Source organism: Leptonychotes weddellii, chromosome 9, assembly GCF_054177405.1.
Source record: "Leptonychotes weddellii isolate Sample4059 chromosome 9, ASM5417740v2, whole genome shotgun sequence".
Lineage (NCBI taxonomy): Eukaryota > Metazoa > Chordata > Mammalia > Carnivora > Phocidae > Leptonychotes > Leptonychotes weddellii.
The window spans coordinates 75,001,214-75,020,923 of record NC_138377.1 but is presented as its reverse complement, the minus strand read 5'-3'; the positions used below and the strand labels follow the sequence as shown (position 1 = coordinate 75,020,923).

At 38.7% G+C, this 19,710-nt stretch overlaps 1 protein-coding gene across 11 annotated transcripts in view; it reads right to left on the bottom strand.

Annotated features, from left to right (window-relative positions):
* GANC (glucosidase alpha, neutral C) overlaps positions 1-19,710 on the bottom strand; it is a 68,522-nt gene that overhangs the window by 25,466 nt on the left and 23,346 nt on the right. For 9 of the 11 annotated variants that reach the window (XM_081830986.1, XM_081830985.1, XM_081830983.1 and 6 more), the window contains 8 exons: positions 17,457-17,502; positions 14,385-14,451; positions 12,883-12,979; positions 11,644-11,824; positions 11,268-11,421; positions 5,249-5,484; positions 2,060-2,186; positions 1,140-1,219 (listed from right to left, as the gene is read on the bottom strand). In XM_081830986.1, the coding sequence (XP_081687112.1) occupies positions 1,140-1,219; positions 2,060-2,186; positions 5,249-5,484; positions 11,268-11,421; positions 11,644-11,824; positions 12,883-12,979; positions 14,385-14,451; positions 17,457-17,502 (988 nt within the window). Of the gene's footprint in view, positions 1-1,139; positions 1,220-2,059; positions 2,187-5,248; positions 5,485-7,166; positions 7,298-11,267; positions 11,422-11,643; positions 11,825-12,882; positions 12,980-14,384; positions 14,452-17,456; positions 17,503-19,710 lie in introns of those variants that run through there. The other 2 variants (XR_014148596.1, XM_031026400.2) reach the window with 2 other exon arrangements.

Sequence of the window (19,710 nt, the reverse complement as noted above, 5' to 3'; positions counted from 1 at the left end):
CCAACTCTGCTGACCATAGTGCCTCTTTTTCAGTAACTCAACTCTGATATAGTGTGAAAACAGCCATAGACGGTAGGGAAATGAATGAACATGGCCAGATTTCACCCGAGTGGTATTTATCCCTCCTCTAAGTTGTTTTCTGTGTCCTAATACATGATGCTCAGAAACTAGAGTTTAGTGGTTAAGACTTGGGCGTGAGAGACAAACAGACTGAGATCAAATCTTAGGTCCAGCACTTAGTAACATGGGTGAACTGAGCAGGGTTTTAAACTTGTCCATACATCAGTTTCCTCATCTGTGGGATTAGAATTAATTATAGTTCCAACTTCAGAGGTTTTTGTGAAGATGAAATGGTAAAATGCCCAGAAACTGCTTAGCACAGTGCTTGGCACACAATAAAGAACTCAATTTATATGAGGCATCACTATCATCCTCCTAATTGGTTGAAAACAGTTCTCTACAAGTGGCCTTTCTGGTTCTCTCTGGGATTCTTATAATATTTTAAGGATTATTTATTATTTCACTTACTTTTTTAAATTTCAAGTTTTATTACATCTTTTATTTTTTTTTAAGATTTTATTTTTTTATTAGAGAGAGAGAGCAAAAGCAGGTGGAGGGGCAGAGGCAGAGGGAGAGGGAGAATCAGGCTCTCCACTGAGCAGGAAGCCCGATGTGGGGCTCGATCCCAGGACTCTGAGATTATGACCCCAGCCGAAGGCAGACACTTAACTGACTGAGCTACCCAGGCACCCCTATACCTTATTTCTAATGTCACATTATACTTTGCAAGATATTCTCATATATGTCACTATCATCATCTTTAAGCTATAGAATATTATTTTATGTAAAGTTTATGGAGTAATTTGAAAATATAAATCTCTATTATTAAGTACTTTGATATGTCACAGAGTCTATTATGATTGAGGTAGAAATCACAGCTTTTGTGCCTTTGATAATAGATATGGCACCTCTCCTGGCACCATTAAAGTCTGTAATGTGGTTGCTATCCTTGCATTTTCAGCCAAGTAGTATTTATCAAGAGCTACTCAATGAAGCAGAGTAGTAGTTCTATTCTATCATGTTTTTCCTTCTTTCATCCTTCCAAGTAACTAGGAAAGAGCAAAAGAATAAAAACAAACCTGATAAGCAGAGAAAGTGAAAAGACCTGAATACCACTCTCTGACCTTGGGATTGGTGAAATCCAGGTAAGAGGAGAGACCTGTAGAGGCAGAAGAGTAGACTGTGAGAAACAGTGGTGTTCATGGTAGGATGTGCGGTAAAGATGTAAAAGCTGGCTGATCACTGGGCACCTTAGACATAAGGTAGCTGAGGTGGAGGCACGGTCGCGCAAGACATGAAGGAAGGCAATGCTGGACTTCAGTGATAATCAGTAGACCTTCCAACCCGAGAGGCCCAGGGGAAGGCCAATGAACAAGCATTCAGATGGAGCCTGTGCCTCACTGATGGCCCAAGATAGCCCAAGTAAGCATGGCAAATATCCTGGAGTGACCCTTCTGTCCTTAAAGAGAACAGAGAAATGTTCATGAGTGGTGTAAGGGGGAAAAGGAATGCGTAGGGTGTCTCTTCAGTATGTGGATTTGTGATAGAGTGCCAGGATATGATAGAGTGGTGATTCCCCTTTGTCCTCGGGTTTCTACCATGGCTTTAAACTAATAATTTCTGAAATGAAGAATCCAGAGTTGCTGGAGGCAGCTGAGGTCACTCATGAAAAGTCTGGGAAATCAAAACTATGAGCTAACAAGGCATAGAAGATTCACAGGGAGAGACTGTGAACACTTTTTCTTGGCTTTTTATTTTTATTTGCCTAGAGAAATGGAGTGCTTGCTTATTTTTTATTCATTCATTGACTGATAAATGTATACAAAGCACTCTGTACCAGGTGTTATGAAAGATACAAAAGAAGGTAATACCATCTCTTTCTTAAAGGTGCTTACACTATAGCAAGGGACATCTATAAGAAATGAGGGTGATGGCCATGCAACCTCCATTAATTGGGACTAAACAAGTGAATTAATAAGTGTATAAAGTGCTATCTTACCAGGCCAGCATACTCCTTCAAAGTCTCCTCCTTCATGATTCCTCACAAAGAAGCCCTGTTCTTTGGCCTTAACATACACTGAGTAGTTAGGATCGATCTTGATGTGGGGGTCACTGATGACCACAAGCTGTCCGGACACAGAGGTTTGAAGAGCTCATCAGTTTCATAGGAGTTATACGTTCGTTTTTATGCTTTCATCATAGTTTGGGGGTTCAAATTTTACTCAGAAATAACTACTAGTATTGAAATATTTAAGACGTCAGTAAAACCCTAACACTTTTCATGCTTATGGAAATTGAACTGGTATCAAAACCAGGCCAGTGCTCTTTCATAATTATTGCTGCCCAACCAATACATGTTCTCAAAATAGCAGTTATTAAGCTTCTGTCTGACGTGCTGGGTGCTATACATAAAGGATTAAGTCATCCTTGCTCCTAGACATCTAGAGGCTAATACTGACAAAAGCAAACAATAAAGAAAAAACAAAACAAACCTTCCCAACCCAATGGTACAGGTATATTTAGGAAGGAGGTCTGAGAAGAGCTGTAATCACAGCTCTGTGTCTCTTTACCTTTCTAATGCCATCATTTCCTAGTCTAAAGCCACAAAACCCTTTATTTGGTTATAACAACCTTCTCATCATCCTGCCTCAGGTCTATTCAAATTTATTCTACATACTAAAGTTTAATTCGCCATTGCTCAAAAACTTTAAAAAACTCTTAATTGTGGTAAAATATACATAATATAAAATTTACCATCTAAACCAATTTTAAGTGTACAGTTCAGTAGTGTTAAGCACATTCACAGTGTTGTACAATGTCCAGAACTCTTTCCATCTTGTAAAACTGAAACTCTATACCCATTAAAAGCAACTCCTCATTCCCTCCTCTGCCCAGCCCTGGGCAACCACCATTGTTCTTTCTGTCTCTATGATTTTGACTACTCTAGGTATTACAGATTAGTGAAATCATATAGTATTCACCTTTTTGTGACTACCTTATTTCACTTAGCATAATGTCCTCAAGCTTCATCCATGTTGTAGCATGTATCAGAATTTCCTTCCTTTTTAAGGCTGAATAATACTCCATTGTATATATGTGTATATTACATTTTATTTACCCAATTATCTGCTGATGGGACACTTGGATTGCTTCTACCTTTTAGTTATTGTGAATAGTGTGGATATGAACATGGGCTTATCTGCATGAGCATATCTGCTCAAGTACCTGCTTTCAATTTCTTTGAGTATATTCCCATAAGTGGGATTCCTAGATCATATGGTAATTTTATTTTTAATTTTTTAAGGACCCGCCATACTGTTTTCTGTAGTGGCTGCACCATTTTACATTCCCATGGTTGGTGTTCCAATTTCTCCACCTCCTCACTTGCTATTTTCTGGTTTTTCATAGTAGCCATCCTAATGGTATGAAATGGTATCTCATTGTGATTTTGATTTGCATTTCCCCAAAGATTAGTGATGTTGAGCATCTTTTTATGTGCTTGTTGACTATTTGTGTATCTTCTTTGAAGAAATGTCTATCAAGTCCTTTTCCCAATTTTTAATTGGGTTGTTTGCTTTTGGTTGTTGAGTTGTAGGTGTTCTTCATATATTCTGCATATTAACCCCTTATTCAAAAACTTTTAATGTCTCCAAATGTATACAAAGCAGCCTACGATAAGGTCAGATTCCCTACTACTCAAACCTTGCACATGCCTTGTTTTCTTGCCAAACCAACCTGTGCGCTGTTTTCCAAACACCACTGGCTGCTTCAGCCTCTGGCTGCACTGTCTCCACCCCCTCCCCACTTCTCAGCTAGTTAGAGCTCATCCTTCAGGGCTCATCTAAAATGCACAAAGCCCAGCGTGAGTCCAGCTGGATGCAATCTTCTTTCTCCTAGTCCACTCCTGACCCTGACCTTTCTTTGGCTGTTATATTATTGCCCAATATTGTGGTGGTTGTATACCTGCCTTTCCCCCACTCACTGTAAGACCCCAAGGAGCTCATCTTTGCATTCCCTCATCTTTAGAACAGCATTTTGAACATCTGATTGATGGCTTCAATAAATAGTTGCTTATAAGAATATGGGTTCTAGAGTCAGGCAGATCAGAGTTCAGATTCTTTTTTTTTTAAAGATTTTATTTATTTATTTGACAGAGAGACACAGTGAGAGAGGGAACACAAGCAGGGAGAGTGGGAGAGAGAGAAGCAGGCTTCCCGCCGAGCAGGGAGCCCGATGCGGGGCTCGATCCCAGAACCCTGGGATCATGACCTGAGCCGAAGGCAGACGCTTAATGACTGAGCCACCCAGGTGCCCCGAGAGTTCAGATTCTTGCTCTACTACTTATTATATGCCTTTGTGCAAAATACAAAACTATTCTTAGCCTCAGTTTCTTCATCTGAAAAATGGGCTAACAAGATCTACCTTTTAATTTTGTGATGACTAGCAAGAATAATGTGTTCTATCAAACTCTCTGGCCCATAGTAAGTACTTGCCAAATGGTAGCTATTAATTGGGAAATTAGGAGAATGGGAAATGAAGAATCTGTCTCCATTTCTGATTGACTGTTAAGAGCTTTCAAGCCATTCCATCCCCCCTTACCCTTCTGCCACAGCTGACAAAGAAAGCCCTAATGCTTCCTCCTTGGGTGCCAGCAGGAAGTTCAAACCACACAAGCCCCAGGAATGCACAGGAATCCTCACCCCAGTCCAACCCTCTAACCACCATAAAAGCTGAGCTGTCTCCGTTCCCAGATCTCTCAAGCCATCTTCAGACCAGCCTGGGAGCCAGCCCTGCTTCCCCTAGAATGCCTCACTATGTGACTAATTAACCTTTTCAGACCCTGTAGTGTCCACATGATGTCCTCAAGCTCGAGATTGATGTTGACATCAGTACCACATTTTGCTTTTGGGGTATCCATCATATCCCTACAGCGTGGCCACAACAAACGGGACTGAATGCGAGGCCCCGTTATCCTGTGGGGACCTAGACAGCCAAGGCAGGGACGGATGGTGGGACCATCTTTCCACCACTGCTTTCCTATTATCACAGTTACAATTATATTTGATGGTATTATTTTCATGGCCATTTTTTATCAGGTGGCTCTCCTCCACTAATGTGCCAAGGCAAGTTTTAAAAATTAAACAAGTGCTTTGTAATTAAGAGGTTTTGAAGGGTCGGCTTATTTTACCTTACGGTTTTTGCTTCTGAGCAGCTCTTGCATCCTTTTGGGGTTTGGAAATCTTTTCTTGTCCCAAGTGAAGTACCTTTTGCCCTCAGTATGCTCTATGTCGAGCCACATGACATCATAAGGAATGTCATGTTCATCAAATCCTGCATCCACCTCTTTTACATCCTGCTCGTCCTCATAGTTCCAGCGGCACTGATGGTACCCCAAGGAGAAGAGAGGGGGCATGGCTTGTGTGCCTGAAAGGGGAAGATGACAACTGAGCTGGCTACCGTCACAATGATAATTACATACATGATAAACATTTCCTGAATGTCTACAGAGTCTAAGCACTGAGCTTGATACTTAGCATATCAAGGAGAAGAAAACATAGTCCTTACCCTGAAGAAAGTGACAATTTGGCTGGTGAGGCAGGCATGTAAATTAACTGCTCCGCTCTGAGGTATAACTGCTATGTTAAAGGTAGCAGCCTAGTGTTATGGGAATACAGAGGGGTTACGAAATTCTGCCTGCAGTAAAGTGTGGGGTCTTGAAAGGTTTCATAGAGGTAGTAACACTTGGTTTGGACCCTGAAGAATACGAGGAATCTACCAGAGAGAATGGATAGAACACTTAGGCACAGGGCATAGAAAAGACACAGAGGCAAAGAAGTACATGATAAATTTAGGGAAAAATAAATATTCTAGGGTGGTTACATTGTGAGAGAGACCAGTAGAAGATGAAATTGGAGAGGGTCAGTTTGTAAGGGGCACTGTAGTTCAAGCTAGGAATGCTAAATCTTCTATTATGGGAAGTCATCAAAAGTTTGGCAAGATGTAACCTTAGCAGACTTATGTTTCAGAAAAATTAGTGAGGGAGCAGTGTTGAGACTGACTTAAAAGCAAGGAGACTAAAGGCAGGAAAAACTCAAATTATTATCAAAACATTTACTGATAACATGGAGGACTTCTGGTCAACCACTTGCATTTATCTCCTTCCCCTCCTAAAGTCCCAATAAAATCAGAGTAAAGGAAAGAAAAAAAGAATAAAGCCACAAGAACAAAGAGAATGGGAGAGGAGTAATTTCAACAAAATTTTGGAAGGTGGCAGGCAGGGGAGGGATGGTAACCGTTCAGCAAAGTGAGGGAAGCTCTCACCAGAGTCCTTGTGAGGCGGATACTGAAGTCTAGCTCACCCCTGCTCCCAGAACACTAGCAGATGGAAGATCCATTCCCCCCCCCCACTTTCCAACCCCAGTACTAGAGTGCTTCCAGGCAGAACCTTATTCAAATCCTCGAAGATGAGAAGGACCCACATGTAGAAATACAATAAAAGGATCTCTGAGAAAACCGGGACAATACAAGAAAAGTAAACATCAAAACATTATCATTAGTATCTTTGGGGAGATGAAAAAAGATATTGCACCCATGAAAGACTAGTATAAGATACTGGGAACAAGGAACAATCAGAGGTTAAGAAAAAGTATGAAGAAATTAGACATACAGCATAAATGGAAGGTCTAGAAGATAAAATTGCTCAGAAAAAAAAAGAAGGGAGATTATAAAATCTGTACAGTAGAAAAAGAAAAGGGAAGGGAAGAAATTATCAAAGGAATAATCAAAGATTGTTTTCCAAAACTGAGGGGCACATTTCTCAAGACTGAAAGAGTCCACATCTAATAACCAACACAATAATTATTTAAAAAGATCTATATCAAGGCATTTTATTGTCAAATTTCAGAATTTCAGAATATTAGAAATTTCAGAACATATTTCAGAGAGAAAAGACAGATCATATACAAAGAAACAGAATTCAGGGTGATTTTGGAGCAAGAAGATAGAAGGTAATAGAGAAATGCCTTTGAATTCTGAGAGAAATAATTTTCAATCTAGCTAGCCAAATGATCAATCAAGGGTGAAGGCAGAAAAAGATGTTTTTGTACCTGCAAAGATGGAAAAAGTGTACCTCTAATGCACACTTTCTTAGGAAACTCCCAGGATGACAGCTGTGCAGGGAGCCCAGAGAGAAACAACCCCAATGGGGGCAGGACAGAGAGATCTGGGAAGGAAGTCTCTGGGGAGAAAATAAGAATGAATAAAATATCTGACACTCTTGAGCATTTGAAAAGCATAAACACTAAATATTGACTTAAGCAAAAATGATGATATAACAATACTGGGAGAGAAGAAGGAGGGATATGATTGAGTTAAATCCTCATCAACAGATAATCTGTAAACTTAAAACTTGGATTTCTTTGGACATGGTGGCAGATCCACTGTTTTTGAAGCATTTTCTTATAAACTAGGCTTATTCTCCATAATAACAATGTTGAAAGAGTCTGTAGGTGGACCTTTACAGTACTTTTTCCTGTATGAGTGTCTTCCCATGTCCATAAATTTTTGGTTGTTTCTCCCATCAAAGTTGGAATCAAATTCCTCTTCCCCTGAACATGGGCTGGATCCAGGGACTTTTAACAGAATGTAGCAGAAGTGATGCTGCATTACTTTTATTTGTAACAGCTTTATTGAGATGTAACTCACATTCATACAGTTCACCCATTTAAAGCATACAATTCAACTTTTGGGGATATATTACATTACCATTTTTTAAATTGTGGCCAAAAATATATAATACATAAAACTTGCCATTTAAACCATTTTAAAGTGTACAACTCAGTGGCATTAATTACATTCAGAATGTCGTATAAGGATTACCACTAGCTATTTCCAAAACTTTAATATCACCCCAGACTGAAACTTTAACTATTAAGCCATAACTTTCCATTGCCCATCCCATCCTCCAGCCTCTGCTAACAGCTAATCCACTTTTTGTCTCTTATGAATTTGCCTATTGTAGGTACTTCATGTAAGTGGAATGATGTAGTATTGGTCCTTTTGTGTCTGGCTTATTTCATTTTGTATAATGCTTTTAAGGTTCATTCATGTTGCAGCCTGTATCTGAATGTCATCCCTTGTTATAACTGAATAATATTCCATTTTATGTATTTAACACATTTTGTTGATCCACTCATCTTTGATGGGTACTTGGCTTGTTTCCATCTTTTGGCTATTGTGAATAGTGCTGCAATGATCATTGGCATCCAAGTATCCAAGCATCCAATTTTAGTGGAATTGCTGGGTGTATTAGGGTTCTGCAGAGGAACAGAATTAATAGGATGTGCTTTGTACGTGTGTATTTATATGTATATATATAGAGAGAGAGAATGATTTTAAGAACTGGTTCATGTGATTGTTCGGGCTAGCAACTCAATTCCACAAGGCAGGCTGGCAGACCAAGGACGCAGGGAAGGTGCCGCTTGAGTATGAAGGCAGTCTGGAGACAGATTCCTTTCTCTTCAGAGGACCTCAGTCCTTTTCTCTTAAGGTTTTCAACTGACTGGATGAAGCCCACCCACATTATTGAGTGTAATCTGCTTTACTCAAAGTCTATTGATGTAACTAATAGTACTGACAGTATAATGTCATCTTAAAAAATAACTTCACAGTGACATCTAGACTAGTGCTTAACCAGATGTCTGGATACCATGACCTAGGCAAGCTGACACATAAAATCCTATGTTTAGCTTTTTGACGAAATGCGAAACTGTTTCCAGAGCAGCTCAACTACTTTATGTTCCCACCAGCAGATAATAAGGTTCCAATTTCTCCACATCCTCACCAACCTTTATTATTTTCTATTTTTAAAAAACTTTTGCTGTCCTAAGGGGTATCTCATGTGGTTTTAATTTTCCTTTTCCTAACAACTAATGATGTTGAACAACTTTTCATGTGCTTATTAATCCATTCGTATATCTTTAGAGAACTGTCTGTTCAACTCTCTGACCATTTTAGAATTATTTTTTTGTTGTTGTTGTAGAGTTGTATGGGTTCTTATTTATTCTGGATACTAGGCCCTCATCAAATGTATGATTTGCAAATATTTTCTCCCATCCTGTTTATTGCCTTTTCCCATTCTTTTTTTTTTTTTTTAAAGATTTTTTTATTTATTTATTTGAGAGAGAGAATGAGAGACAGCACAAGAGGGAAGAGGGTCAGAGGGAGAAGCAGGCCCCCCGCCGAGCAGGGAGCCTGATGCGGGACTCGATCCCGGGACTCCAGGATCATGACCTGAGCCGAAGGCAGTCGCTTAACCAACTGAGCCACCCAGGCGCCCGCCTTTTCCCATTCTTGATAATATTCTTTGATGCACAAAAGTTTTTAATTTTAATTAAGCTGAACTTATTTTTCTTTCTGTTGCTCATGATTTTGGTGACTTTTCTAAGTATCTGTTGCCAAATCCAAGGTCATGATGATTTAACCTGTTTTCTTCTAAGAGTTTCATGGCTTTAGCTCTTATATTTATGTTGCTGATCCACTTTGAATTTTTCTTATATGGTGTTAGGTAGGGTTCCAACTTCATTTTTTGCTGGTGGCTATCCAGTTGTCCCAGTACCATGTGTTTAAGAGACTATTCTTTCCCCATTAAATGGTCTTGAACCTTTGTTGAAATCAATTGGCCAGGGATGTATAGGTTTATTTTTGGACTCTCAATTCTCTTCCTTTGGTCTACATGTCTATCCTTATGCCAGTACCACACTGTTTGGATTACTTTAACTTTATAATAAGTTCTGAAATTGGGAAGTATGAGTCTTCCAACCTTTTTTTCCCAGGATTGTTTGGCTATTCAGGGCCCCTTGCAATTCCATACGAATTTGAAGATCAGCTCTTTCACTTCTTCAAAAAATGACCACTGGAATTTTGGTAAGGATTGCAGTGAATCTATAGATTGCTTTTGGTAGTACTGTCATCTTGACAATATTATGACTTCTAATCCATGAACATGGGATGTCTTTCCATTTATTTAGGACTTCTTTAATTTCTTTCAGGAATGTTTTATAGTTTTTAGTGTATAAGTCTTTCACCTCCTTGGTTAAATATATTCCTAGGTAGTTTATTTATTTATTATTTTTTAAAGATTTTATTTATTTTTTTGATAGAGACACAGCGAGAGAGGGAACACAAGCAGGGGGAATGGGAGAGGGAGAAGCAGGCTTCCCGCGGAGCAGGGAGCCCGATGCAGGGCTCGATCCCAGGACCCTAGGATCATGACCTGAGCTGAAGGCAGACACGTAGCGACTGAGCCACCCAGGTGCCCCCTCCTAGGTAGTTTATTCTTTTGGATGTTATTATAAATGGAATTGTTTTCTCAATTTCTTTTTTAGATTGTTCATTGCTGGTGTACAGAAACACAACTGATTTTGTGTGTTGGTTATATACCCTGCAACTTTGGTGAATTTATTTATTAGCTCTGGTAGTTTTTTGTGGATTCTTTGGGATTTTCTAACATGTTGGATTACATCATCTGTGAATAGAAATAATTTTACTTCTTCCTTTCCAATTTGGAGGCCTTTTATTTCTTTTTCTTGCCTAACTTCTCTGGCTGGAACTTCCAGTACAATGTTCAGGAGGAGTGGTGAAAGTGGGCAGCCTTGTCTTGTTTCTGATCTTAAGGGAAAGCTTGCAGTCTTTCACCCCTGAACAGAGTGTTAACTGTGGATTTTTCATAAATGCCTTTTATCATATTGAGGAAGCTTCCTTCTATTCCTAGCCTTCTGAGAGTTTTTATCATGAAATAGTGTTGGATTTTGTCAAATGCTTTTTCTGCATCAACAGAGATGATCTTTTACATCTTTTAAAGATAAAATGCTTTAGTGCTAAAGCCAGTGGTATATTTCAGTGGAGAAGAGAACATAGAAAAGTTCAAGTTGGGACACTGATTATCTGAGATAAAGGCAGAGAAAGCCCAGGGTTTAAAGGCTCCAAGGAAAGCAGATGGAGAATAAATATTAGGGATTAGAGAGTGGAGTGTTCTAGCCCCAGTATAAAATTTTACCAAGCTGAATGGGATGAAGGTGGGAGGAGAATGCCTGCTTCTTGAAAAACATATAAATTCTATATGGTGTGCAATAAATATTAACTTACAGTGATGATACATGCGATAGAGGAAATGTAATAGAAGAAGAGGCTGACAATTCCGCAAGTACCTGTAAGGTATGAGTACTGCTTGAAAACGTCAGAAGGCGTAGGTCCTGTCAGCAGAAAAACATCAATGATTCCACTCTCTGACATCCAGTGCACATCAGTTCGACATCTGACCTTTTGTTTAGCTGCAACAGGGCCCATCTGGGTCTGTGTGTACTAGAAAAAAGAATGGAATGAAGTTCTGAAAAATTTCCCTCTAACCTACAGTATATAAGTATCATCCATATGTAGCTAACAGGTACATATTATTAGCTTTTACTGATTATACTGCAAAGACTTTGGTGGCAGAGAATTGTCACTACAACGCCCAGAGCTATGACTACATTGGTGTTGTTTCTTAACGTACATATGACATGCAGCCATGATCCATAAGCTCACCTTTACTGCAGGCTCTGTATTGATCTCCACCAGTGTTTCGGAAGCATTGAGCCAAAAAATGCCTAGAGTCCTGCCAAGTTTGTGGGCCAGGAGATAAGGCACTGAACCATAAATGCCTATTTTGTCATGTATTTTATATCCATAGACATCCAGGTTATAAAGACGGTAAGCATCGCCATCACTGAGACACACAAAGATGGACTATCATCAGTTACAATCACAAATATATTATTAATGAATAGTATAGCTCCATTCTCCCCTGCAAACACTTGAGTCCTATGCATCTTTCAAGGCTCAACTCTTACCACTTCCCTAATCCAACCACGGTTAATACGATTCTCCTCCTTTGATTCTTTTGGCATCCCCTCCTGTGACAATTGGCATGCATGGTCTCATATCTTAGATATCTTTTCTGAGGATTTCTTGTGAGGTGAGGACTGTTTCCCGTGAATTCTCCACAATAACAAGTGCACAGTAGATATAATTGGCAAACTTTGTATTTCTCTGCTGCTAAAACAAAATGACCAATAGTGTCCTAACACTTCCACAGTGCTGAGTAGGGAAAGATGGGGAACTGAATTGGGGTGGGGAGTCCAAAGCTTGGCTTGGTGTGTGAGCAGCACAGTTTCTGATTCACTTGTTACTACACCCACCTGTTGACCTGTTGTGTAAACAGCATCTGAACCCAGCGCATTGATCAGACTCTATTTCTCTTTGGTTTGGCTTCCTCTTAGTCTGATGCCTCTGGCATTTACTTGTCAATAGCGTTAGTTTGAAATTATCTCTCTGAAGGAATCAAAGGTGACATGAGATGCCACACTTTTCCATTCTCTGATCACTGTCCTTTTTTGGTAAAAGCCTTTTTCTAGGTCAGTGATTTTCACAGTGTATTCTCCCAGGTACCACAGAGAGGCCTTGAGGGGTGAAAGCAAAACCCGGGGAGGTAGTGTGATGAAGCTCTCTCCCCTACTTCAACCACAATAGTTCCATATTTTTACTTCCTCTGTAGATTTTAGGTTCAACATTACAGTTTTTATAATTCTCAACTTTTTGCCAAAAAAAAAAAAAGATAAAAATTGAAAACCACTGCTCTTAAAGTTCTTAAAGATCTACAAGCATTATCAAGGAGGAAAAGGCTAGGCACATACTGGCCCAGGCTCGGAAAGCTCACATATTTTCCCTTCAAAGTTTTCCAGTCCAGAAACCAGAGTATCCTATAAGAATTTGTTTTCACTTTACCTCGTATTTTTAAGTTGGTGTGATTCTGCATGTTGCGGGATCCCATAGAGATGCTCAAATCCATGCAAGGAGAAATCCAAACCAATGGAGGCAGGACCTGAAGGGACAAGGATACTGAGTTTTGCTTCTCCGTGGGACAATCAACTAAGGAGACTTACTTGCCTATGAGTGTAGCATGATGACTAGACTAGGGATCTAGAGACCTGAACTTGCCCTGATCAGTCAGTAAATCACGTGTGTGCCTTTTCTGTAAGATGTTACATTCAGGTACTGTGGGGATACAAACATGCTCAAGGCAAAGTTCTGGTCACTTATTAGTGTTTCCTTAGCTATGTGCTGAAGCTCTCTGTGTCCTCATTTATAGTAAATCTTTTCTATCTGTAAAATATGGCTATGAAGCTTTAGAGATTTTTTCTAATCTAAATTTTCCTAAAATGTATCACATGCTTCTTTACATGAGCAAACAAAGATACTGAGCAATTTTAATCTTCACTAGATAGAAGACTGGGTGTCTTCTTATGATCATTTATTCTTACTGCATACAGGGACTATAAAGTCAAGGGCATCAGAGAGAGCTTTCCTGGCTCCTCAAAATACCCCTTCCCTGTGATTGTAGATATGTAAGTTTTTTAAAACTAGAGACAAACTCCTTTATTTAACCATTATTTTAGAGATATGGGAAAAATGCAAGTAACTAGGAGAAATAACAGACTTAAATTCACTCTTAGGTAAAAGTATTTGACATGAAATGGTCCTTATTTAAAGGAATTTATGGAAAGGGGATGCTATAGAGAAGGTCAAATAGATTTATGATGTTACAGAAAGGAAAGCCTGATGGCCCCCCTACTTAAACATTTTGGACATGTTGTCAGTCCTGATAATTATGCTAGGCTATAGATATAGATGCTAGAACAGAAATATCAAGGTGTTAGGGAAGACCTGTTATCCTACTGGTAGGAGGGAGGAGGAAAGTATTTTTCCAACTCTATAAGCCCCAAGTATCTGAACTGTATATCCTAAAGAGACAAACTCCACCCCCGACACCCACTATCACTGTCTAGTGAGAAATGTCACAGATGGGCATGTGATACTCATGTGAATGATGGGGAGGCCTGGAAAAGGTTGAGAACCAATGGCTTGCAATGTTGGAGCTAATGAGCTCTAGAACTTCATTTCTCATCACTTGACTCTCATAAAAATAGAATGTGGCATTTGTGGCTGTCTGATATACTGAGTAGTACCAGCAGTGTGCTGTCCTATGCCCCTAACATGAGACCATCAACTCCATGAGGCCTGTACTTCTCTTACATACCCCACAAAAGGTACACATTCACTATTTCTCTGTTGCAGTGCATTAGTGAAGAACAGAAGACCCAAATCTGAGATTTCTGTTCCCCTTACAGAAATCACTTATTTGGGTGGAAGGTTGAAGAGACTTTAGATAGCGATATTTAGCCATTTTGGCAGGTTCTCCTTTAATACTACACCAATTTCAATTTTACCATTAACTTTGACATCCACAAATTTTCCGAATTTCTCCTCCCACAGGCCCAGATCCTCTTGGTCTTCCTGATGGCACAAAAAAAGGAGCAAATTGAGTTTATACAATGCAACAAATGTGGTTACCACAATAGCATATTTTATTTGGATTGTTAAAAAATCAGACTGAGAAAATGAGTATCTTTTAAAAGACCTGTTTGTGATGTCAGTATATTTAACAAATTTGATCTGTGTTTTATATAAATGCTAGTAGTCATCCTCCTTATGAACTGCAGCTGACATGAATATAATTTTTTATCGTGGTAGAATAGACATAAAATTTACAATTTTAACTATTTATTTTCCACTTTAACGATTTTATTTATTTTTTTATTTTAAGTAACCTCTACACCCAACATGGGGCTTGAACTCATGACCCTGAGGTGAGGAGTCACATACTCTACTGAGCCAGCCAGGGACCCCACCACCATTTTTTTTCATTTTTACCAGGTTAAAATGACATTAAGTACATTCACACTGTTGTGCAACTATCATCCATCTCCAGAACTTTTATATCTTCCCCAACTGAATCTCCATACCCATTAAACAATAACTCCCCATACCGTCCTTCCCCAGCTTGTGACAACAGCCATTCTACTTCTTGTCTGTATGAATCTGACTACTGCAAATACCGCATATAACTAGGATCATGTAGTACCTGTCCTTTTGTAACTGGCTTATTTCACCTAGTATAATATCTTCAAGATTCATCCATTTTGTAGCATGTGTCAGAATTTCCTTCCTTTTTAAGGTCGAATGATAGTCCACTGTATGTATATACCACATTTTGTGTGTGCATTCATTTGTCAGTGACTCTTGGGTTCTGGACTGCTTTCACGTTTTGGCTACTGTGAATGATGCTGCTAAGAACACAAGCATACAAATATTTGTTTGAGTTCCTGCTTTCCCTTTCGGATATATACCTGTAAGTGAAATTGCTGGACCATATTGTAATTCTATGTTGAATTTTCTGAGGAACTGCCTCACCATTTGATATAAGTATCTTTACACAGTCCAAAATGATGTGAAAACACTTTGAAAAATGCAGTCTTTACAAAAGTCAGATTTTAAAAATTTTTTTTCTTGTAAGCATGTGAGGCAAAATAATTAGAATCAAATAATTTGGGTCAAAAAACAGACATTTTGGATGAGATGGGTACTTCCCCACCCTGCTTCAGTTAGCGAAACTACATGAGAAGTCAAGACTGCTCAGGTTCACAATCTTTTGATGTAGAGCTAATGAATTTTCTTGGCTTTACAAGTTTCCTTTCTTGGCTTTACAAGTTTCATTCTTCCTCTCTGGTGGAATGAAAAAGTCTTCTAGAAATTGTGTGTGTGTGTGTGTGTGTGTGTGAAATGCATGTTTCTTTTTAAAAATGAGCCCCATGCCCATTTCCAGGTGGTTTCTTCATAATTATAAGCTTCTGTAAAGTAAGCCTCTATGTGAATGTGTGTTTAAATCGCAACTGCATTCTTAATGTAGGGACTATTATCCTTGGGTCTGTGGATGGGCTTTAGAGTTTGTGAACTCCTTCAAACAGTATGAAAATTTTGTTGTACAGAGGTGGTTCATAGCGTTCATCAGATTCTTGCAAGGACATCTATGACACAAAACCACTATCTAAGCTATCTAAATCTTTTTTTTTTTTTAAGATTTTATTATTTGACAGAGAGAGAGACAACGAGAGAGGGAACACAGGCAAGGGGAGTGGGAGTGGGAGAGGGAGAAGCAGGCTTCCCGCCAAGCAAGGAACCCGATGCGGGGCTTGATCCAGGACTCTGGGATCATGACCTGAGCTGAAGGCAGACGCCTAAAAACTGAGCCACCCAGGCGCCCCCTATCTAAGCTATCTAATTAGAGGTCTCCCCAAAGCTGACTGGACATGTTGTCACAAAACTGTGTAAAGCTATGTCTTAGTTGTCCTTCTCGATTTGAAAATGGGAGAAATATTCTCTCTCATATTCATCAGCATGGGTCAGTTTTCAAGAGGAAGAAGCATGTCCTTACTGCACTGGAAATATTTTTCACCATTCCTGGTGGCCATACCTACTGTCAGGGATCCTTCAAAGATGCATGTGGCTTTGGATGAAGAGAAGATTTCTGAAATGCCCATTTTCCATAATTCAGCTAAAATAATCTTTTAAAAACAGACAGCAGACCACATATCTCTGCTGCTTAGAACCTTTCCAGGGTTTTCCTTTGCCCTTAAAGTCCAAAAAGGTTAACAAGACATAGAAGAATGCCAGCTCCATGGTAATGAGGGACTTTGATTTATTCAATGATACATCACCAATTCCTTGAACAGTGCCTGGCATATAGGAAATACTCAGCAAATGTTTGTTGAATGCAAGAATTATTACAAGACTTTCCACAGAATTGCCCTGCCTATCTCTCTGGCCTTGTTATACAGCATCTTTACCTTTGTTTTTCTTTATCCTACTAAAAAGTATATATATTTTTAAAATGTCCTCCTTCCTACCTCAAGGTCTTTGAATATGAAATTCCCTCTATTGGAATATTCTTTTCCCACCTTTTGACTAGCTAATGTATCCCCATGCATCAGTTTCAGTTGGAAAATCATTTCCTTCAGGAGGTCTATCTTGACCCTCATCTTGGTCAAGTTCCTTGTTATATTCTCCTATAGCACTCTTTTTAACACTCCTCATGCTTGTACTTGGTCAGTGTCCATCTTTCCTATTAGATTCTAAGATTCATGAGGACAGGCTGGGATTTGTTTTACTCACTGCTGATTCTCCTTGCCTAGCATAATTTTTTCAGCTGGCACAAAAGCAGGCACTCAGGAATTACCTGTTTTATGAATGAATGAATGAATGAATACATGAATAGACAAATGAATGAAAGAATGAAATGACAAGGTGAGCAAAAGAGATAGGTAGTCCCATTTATATGCAGTAGAGTATTTATCAAGTACCCATCTGTGAGAGGAAGGGAAGAACAGAACCATTATATTCCACATCATGGTAATGATGGTGAAAGAGATTTAAAAAAAGCTAAATTGCTCAATCTAGATTACCTGAGAAGCGTCCACTGATGTGTCCTTCTTATTTTCTTTGGCAGCTCTGTTTCAATATAAATAACGTTGTTTCACTCATGGGAAGACTGACAGAATTTTGTTCAATGATAAAGATTTTAATTTCCAAATTTTGAGACCCCATAAATTATATCTTTTAACTTATTAAAAATAATGTCATTACAAACATAAGTTTATGAAATTGAACATTTATGATGAACATTAATCCAATAGCTTGATTTATTAAAATGTAAATATATTTGAATTTTCTTGTTTACCCTTAAAAAATTTTATCAGTTTTATTATACATGTAATACATAATCCATCAATGAAACAAAACATAAGCAAGCAAGGTAGAACACAGCTGCCCTCACCCAATTTTACCTTAGTACAGAGCAACATAATGCACTGTCTTCCAAAATGATTGTTGACAACTTATTCTATCATGTACAGTTGGATTTGAGGGCTCATTTCTCCCTATTCTTAACAATACCGGATGTTATACACTTCTAAAATCTTTGCCAATCTAAAATTTTAGAAAAGACTTTCCTGCCTCCTGACAGTGTTCTGATGGAGTCTCAAAGTTTTTACTTTAGCTGCCCTATCAATGCATTGATTAGCATGGATTTTGTAAAATAGGATTTTAAAAACTGGAATGTAATTTGTTAAAGAGAAAAAAACTCATTTTCTCAAACAAAAATTTTTTTTAAAAAAGACAATACATTTCAATTTGAATTTCTTTCATTAAAACTGTAAACTACCTTTTTATACATTAAATGGTATTTCTATTTCTTCTGTGAATTGTCTATTTGCATTATATGTTAATTTTTTAGTGTAAAATAAAGTATGGATATGGATGGGTATATAATGTAAGTTCAGAGGTTAAAGAGTAATATAAAGTGAACTGTGAACCCACATAAGCCACAGAGATGACTTGTTCCTTAGGAGTTCCTGCGTGCCTCTTCTCAAATGTATCATCTACCTCCTCCCCTGACCCTTCAGAGGTAACGACTTTACTCAATTTTGTGTGAAACCATTCCCTTGCTGTTCTTTATAGCATTCCCACAAGTGTATGAGTCCTCCAACATGTATTTGGTTTTGCCTTTAAAATTTTTTTTATACAAATAGAAATGTACTGTAACATACTTTTTTCACTATTTTTTTTTTTTTTTATTTGACAGAGAGAGAGATAGCGAGAGCAGGAACACAAGCAGGGGGAGTGGGAGAGCGAGAAGCAGGCTTCCCGCCGAGCAGGGAGCCCGACGCGGGACTCGATCCCAGGACCCCGGGATCATGACCCGAGCCGAAGGCAGACGCTCAACGACTGAGCCACCCAGGCGCCCCTTCACTATTTTTTATTTTGGGGGGAATCTTGTTTTAATTTGCAATTTCCTAATGATATATGATGTTGAACATCTTTTCATGTGCTTACTTGCCATCTGTATATCTTTTTTGGTAAGGTGTCTGTTCAGCTCTTTGGCACACTTTAAAGTTCGGTGTTCATTTTCTTATTGTTGAATTTTAAGAGTTCTTTGTATATGTTGGGTAACAGTCCTTTATCTGATGCATCTTTTGCAAATATTTCTTCCAAGTCTGTGGCTTGTCTTCTCATTTTCTTGACATTGTTTTTCACAAAGCATTAGTTTTTAATTTTAACGAAGCCCAATTTATCAGTTATTTCTTTCATGGATCATGCCTTTGGTGGTGTATTAAAAAATCATCACCATAACCAAGGTCATCTAGGTTTTCTTCTATGTTATCTCCTAGGAATTTTATAGTTTTGTATTTTACATTTAGATCTATGACCCATTTTGAGTTCATTTTTGTGAAGGGTATAAGGTCTATGCCTAGATTCATTTTTTAAAAAATTTTTTATTGTTATGTTAATCACTATACATTACATCATTAGTTTTTGATGTAGTGTTCCATGATTCATTGTTTGTGCATAACACCCAGTTCTGCTCCATGCAGAACGTGCCCTCTTTAATACGCATCACCAGGCTAACCCATCCTCCCACCCCCCTCCCCTCTAGAACCCTCAGTTTGTTTTTCAGAGTCCATCGTCTCTCATGGTTCGTCTCCCCCTCCGTTTCCCCCCTTCATTCTTCCCCTCCTGCTATCTTTTTTTTTTTCTTAACATATATTGCATTATTTGTTTCAGAGGTACAGATCTGTGATTCAACAGGCTTGCACAATTTACAGCGCTCACCATAGCACGTACCCTCCCCAATGTCTATCACCCAGCCACCCCATCCCT